General features: G+C 32.6%; 1 protein-coding gene across 1 annotated transcript; it reads left to right on the forward strand.

Annotated features, from left to right (window-relative positions):
* Positions 1-427: 427 nt before the first annotated feature.
* On the forward strand, positions 428-4,346 carry LOC107839164 (AT-hook motif nuclear-localized protein 9). The gene is given in 5 exon segments (XM_047401676.1): positions 428-455; positions 1,782-1,849; positions 2,723-2,854; positions 3,643-3,804; positions 4,116-4,346. Coding segments are annotated over 5 exon segments (621 nt in total).
* Positions 4,347-5,816: the final 1,470 nt, after the last annotated feature.

Here is a 5,816-nt window from a genome sequence, read left to right on the forward strand (position 1 = left end):
CTTCAATTTTAAGAGTTATTGCAGCTAATAATTTGCCCCAATCTCTAGTTTATCTGATCTATCATGAATTCAGGGTATGATTTAGTTATTGGTTATTGCAATAATAATTTACGCTAATACGATTTTTCAATCTCTGGTTATTGTAGCTAATAATTTGCCCTAATCTCTTTCTTTCGAAGTTATTCTAAATTAGTTTTATTGCTATCCGAATCTGTTATTTTTTTTATTTGTAATACTTGGTAATTCATTATGAAATTTGTCAATTTGTGGTTGGACAGTTATCGTCTCTCTATCGTCTAGCTACTAGGAATAGTAATGGGGTATAGCTTGTGTAGATTGGGGCTAGTTTACTGCTACGTAGGGTAGGGTGGGGCTGGGTGTGATCCGATAAAGAGCATTCAAATTTTAAAAATATGGTGGTGTGGTAATGGAATCGCTGATATTGTTGGAAGAAGGTTTGGTTCAGAAAAGTTGTGTTGGTTTTGTTTTCAAATTATAGAAAAAATTAAAATTTTTTTGTCTTTTTTAACACCCTTTTAGTTTCTATTCATGTGTGTGGTTAACAAATGCTATATAATGAAATGCTTCACCACAATCCTATGTGTTTTTCCTCATATCGAAATGGTTTTTTACTTCCTAATTATAGTTAAAGATTAAATTTTTTTGGCTCTTTCTTGGCACCCTTTTAATTTTTGTTATGGGTGTGGTTAACAAAAACTATATGGTTAAATGCTTCACCATAATGTTCTATGTTTTTCCTCATGTAAAATGGATTTAAATGTTGTTTTATTGTTCTTTTGGATCCCTAATTTTAGTTAAAGATTGGATTTATTTGTTACTTTCTTGGCACCCTTTTCGTCTCTATTCATGGGTGTAGTTAACAAATATTCCTACATTATAACAGTCCTTTCTATTTTTTCTCATATCAAAATGGTACAATGTTGTTTTCTTGCTCTTATTGCTGGCAAAATTGTAGTAAAATATTGGATTTTTCTCTCTTTCTAGACATCTTTTTATTTTCTATTCACAGGCGTGGTTGATAACTACTATAAGGTTAAATGTTTCACTACATTACGTTGTCTTTTTCCTCGTATCAGAATGGGTTTAAGTATTGTTTTCTTGCTCTTTTTGCTTCCTAATTATAGTTAAACATTGATTTTTTTTTGGTTTCTAGTCAACTTTTTAGTTTCTGTTCATGGGTAATATGGAGGGAGAATAGGTACCAAGTAACATGGGATTACTGAAACTTTATTCTTTGATTATCTTAATGAGATAAATAAATGACTGCTAATTCCCCAAAAGAAAAAGAGTACAACAAAATGCTAAATTGGTTGATTATTTTTCAAAATGAAGCATACAATAGAAGTTGCAGATAATTATTTTCTGTTCTCACCTTAAAAAATGCAAATGGAGATTCCCAGATTCTTCTTGCATCATCATGCCGATGCCAAAAAAACTAGAAGTTATAGCTTAGGCCATAAATGCATAAAATTTGTCTTTTTGGGGTTTAGTTTCAAAATAGATCACCAAAATAAGTACTTCAGAAGTTGCATTATTTTTAGCATCTGAACTTGGTTTCTACATGTGATAGTCAAGGTTGAAATTTCATAAAATTCTACTATTACTTTGCTAAGTGTCAGTGTGAGTATCCTTTTCTATCCATTGAGCATTCTGTGAATTTTCTGTACTTGGATGTTTCTTTGCTATGCTTTTGGTTGCTGGCTTACTGTTGTTGAGCCTTTTTATTTTATTGACATATAATTGGTTGATTCTTTTGCTAGGAGGATGGTTGTCCATTACATATGGAGTTGGTTTTGCCCCACATGTCATCATGATTGCTGTAGGAGAAGTATGTGATTCACGTGGTTTAGAGTGTGTTAACTTCTGTAGCATCATAAAGATAGCATGGCAGAAACTACTGTTGTCTCTTTTTTCCTCACTTCTACATAATTGTTAAAGCACGGAATAAACTTTTCCTCTCCCTGTTTTTTTCCAAGGTTAGGTTTTCGAAGAACTTAGGCAAGAAATAACATAATGAGCTCAATAGTAAAGAAAGAAAAAGAATAATCATATTAGTTTGGTCTAACATATCTCCAGGGACCTTAGTAGCATTACATGAATAATGTAATGAGATGGATCCGTTTTTGGTTGATATATGCTTCTCTCTTGGATTGGGGCGAGTTCGCTTGTGGAAGAGGGAGATGAGAGAGCAAAATGTTGATATGTCTTGTATGCTTAACTATTGCACAAGAACTTACTTATCATTAATAAGAAATAACTACGATTCTTCTTTATAGGTTTGCAATCTTATAATATTGATAACTTTATGGGTACTCTCTTAGCTATAGCCTATAGTTGGCTTGGTAAATTTTATGTGGAGAATGTGCAATAAGTTAACCTTAGGAGGCTCCTTTTAATAGTTGAAACTTGAAAAATTGAATTATGCTTGAATTACCAAATAAAAGGGGATTCTAGTAGCAGTTTTGACATTTTAAATTATTCTTATCACCATTTCTTTACATGAAGTTAGGTGCTCTCCAATTGTTTGTATAAATAAGAAGGCCTTGAGCACAATAGAATATTTTTATAACTTCAATTTGGAAAAACTGCTTTTGGGTTACCTTTAATTAGTACTCTCTCGGACATTCAGTTACTTCTCTAATTTAACTTTAATTTTGCCTCTAACAATATTAATGGATGGATTCATTTCCATTTACTGCAGGACATCACAAAAAAAATAATGTCATTTTCACAACAAGGGCCTAGATCAATTTGTATTTTATCGACAAATGGTGTCGTCTCCACTATAACTCTTTATCAGCCATCAACTTCTGGTGGCACTGTTATATATGAGGTCCGAAAACTAATATTAAATTCCAAAATTATAATTTTTTAGGCTTATAATAGTAAGCTGCTATCTCCTAAATGGAGAGCATAAATGTCTATAGTTTAGGCTGATCTGCAGGAAGTTGTCATCTTTTCTTGAGATGCTACAATGAAATTAATTTTTTTTCGAATGATTAGAAAAATTTAGTGTTTTCAATAATTTTTTGGCCTAATAACTTTTCATGGATATGTTAGTAACCCTGAAATAACTTTGAGACTTAGTTTTCAATGTCCTTAATATTTGGAAAATAACGTAACACGGAGGTTAAGAATTTTGAGGCCTAGAATTTAAGTTGTTTTCTTGATTCTTATGTATCAATGTTTTAATTCACTAGATTCACTTTTCCTTGATTTGAAATTCACGTTATAACAGTGAGGAAAATAGTTGTTCATACCTAAATATGATTGCAGATTCTGGGATTTTTGTGCCGTATCTTTAACAAACTCGTTAATCAATTATTTCTCACTTTTTCTTGGTTTCTTGGTATAGTTTTCTGGGACCTGGGTGGTCTGGGTTGTTGGGGGGGTACCATTGATTAAAGAGGTTAAAGTTTTCTTTTTATTAGGAGCTTGTAATCTAGTTAAGTACTGATTTAAGTATGTTATTGCATTTTACCTAATTTACCTCCTCCTAGGTGAGTATCCCTTTTTTTCTATTAGCTCCTGTAGCTATGGATATTTAAGATAATCTATGTATCTTTTTCCATCTTATTATGCCAAAATGATCTTCCAAGCATATGTTCTTATTCCATAGAGGGACGATTTAAGATATTATGTATATTGGGCTCTTTCTTGGTCAATGATAGTGGTGGATCTTGGGGTAGGATTGGTAGCGTAAGTATTTCTCTTGATAGTCCAGATGGTCGCGTGATAGGTGGTGGAGTTGGAGGTGTTCTAATTGCAGTAACTCCAATTCAGGTAGTATTTCAATCCGTCTATCTTATTGAAATCTATTTTATATCTTCGAAAAGAAACACTTAGGTAATTGTCTATCTTCATCTTACGATACAATGATGATTTATTTGCAAGTAAGTGTGAAACTTTATATGGTTGCTCCCGTTTTATTCTACACGCGCCTTTGAATCTCAAAAATTTTGGCTGGTTTTAGATCTATATAGTTATGTGATCATCAGTAAATCATGACGAAATTGGTCTTCCTAAATAAAATTCAAATCGTTGACTTTTCACTTACCCCTCGAAAGCCTGATACTAAAAGTGAATGACTTTAGGTAATAGTGGGAAGCTTTTTATGCTCAAGTTCAAAGGCAAAGAAAAGAGCTGCACAAAGTGTATAGGGTGCAGAAACTTCAGATGTTCAGACCACTGACAATTTCGTAAATCCATCTGATGCTCTTTCAAACCAGAATCTCACACCATCCTCGTCAATGGGAATATGGCCTAGTTCAAGACAGATGGATCTACAAACTGGCCATATTGACATTGATTTGATGCGAGGATGATTACGTCAAATATAGGTAGACGAGTGAGCACTGTATATATTGTGTTATGTTTACCAGAATTACTAATGTCAATGCCATCAACCTGTCTTTAGTATAACTTGGATTACTATCACTCCACTTAGGTGAGCCATTTAGTTATTTTGCACATAAATCTTCTCCACGCAATTACTTATGCAATAGTGATAGACCTCAATGGAAAAAATCTAAAGTTAAACCTGAGCACAAACATTACCTTGGTTTAAAAAAAATTTGTTGCTCGTATCACACAGTACCTTGGTTCCTTACTTTTAAAGTGAACACACACATCTGTATTCCAAGAAGCTTGTGGACCTTTGGATTTATATGTTTTTTACTGGTATTGTTGTTGTTTTTGTTGTTGCTGGTGGTGTTTGCTTTTTCTTCTCGATCCTTTGAGTCTTCCACTGGTCATTTATCTTCCCTTCCCTTGCCCATTTTCTTTGTTTGACTGCAGTTTGTTTTCTTATTGATGTAGAATAGAAGCAACCTTAATAAAACTCTATTCATCTTCAAGTTGTGATATGGAAGTGCTACTAAGGTTTGTGTATACTCTTGAACTCGCTCTCTTTTTAACTGATGAAGTATTTAATTATGCTTAGTGTGAAGATATGATGTACATATTGGGCGATACTTGGATCATCTAAATTGATTATGCATTATAATGAAACTATCAAATTAAAGTTCTTTATTGTCATCTACATTGAACAAATGGTTATTTCTTCATCTCCTCGAGCTTTCTTTGCACTTGTGTTTAAAAATTGAATTTGATACTTTGATATATTTACTTAGTTGATTTATGTCGAGCATATAAGGTGAAGTGATGTACTAAATTTTTGTTTTATTGTTGCAGGAGTTACTTGATTTAGGTGAAACAGTAAGAATTGAAAGTCGAGGATTTGATTATTTTTTGGCCTGTGATAGAAGCTGGCAATTTAAACTGAAAGTCGATGACTTAATTAAATATATCATGTTTTTGAGTTGAAACTAATATAATGGGATGTTACCTAAGTTTTTTGGTCTCTAATTATATATATCATGTTTTTGTATCTAGATTCTCGATAGCAATTTGGTATTTATTTGATGAAATTTATTATTTTGTGATATTAGGCTCATTTGTGGTCAATTAGAGACTAGAAATATTGCTCGCCTTCAAATATTTATCTAGGATGAGATGTTGCTCATCTTTAATGGTTGATCTACGACTAGAATATGTCTCATCCTTAAAGGTTGATCTAGGAAAAAATTTTACTCGTCGCTAAAGGATAACTATGACCATGTAGTTAGTCCATTTGGGATGAGAAATACCTTTGCAAAAAGATAATTATGATGAGGTAGTTAGTCTATTTGAGATAAGAAATACTGTCGCTAAAAGATAATTATGATAAAGTGGTTAGTCTATTTGGGACGAGATTGCTCGCTGCAAAAAGATAATTACGATGAGGTAGTTGGTCT

The sequence above is a fragment of the Capsicum annuum genome, chromosome 12 (genome assembly GCF_002878395.1).
Source record: "Capsicum annuum cultivar UCD-10X-F1 chromosome 12, UCD10Xv1.1, whole genome shotgun sequence".
Classification (NCBI taxonomy): domain Eukaryota; kingdom Viridiplantae; phylum Streptophyta; class Magnoliopsida; order Solanales; family Solanaceae; genus Capsicum; species Capsicum annuum.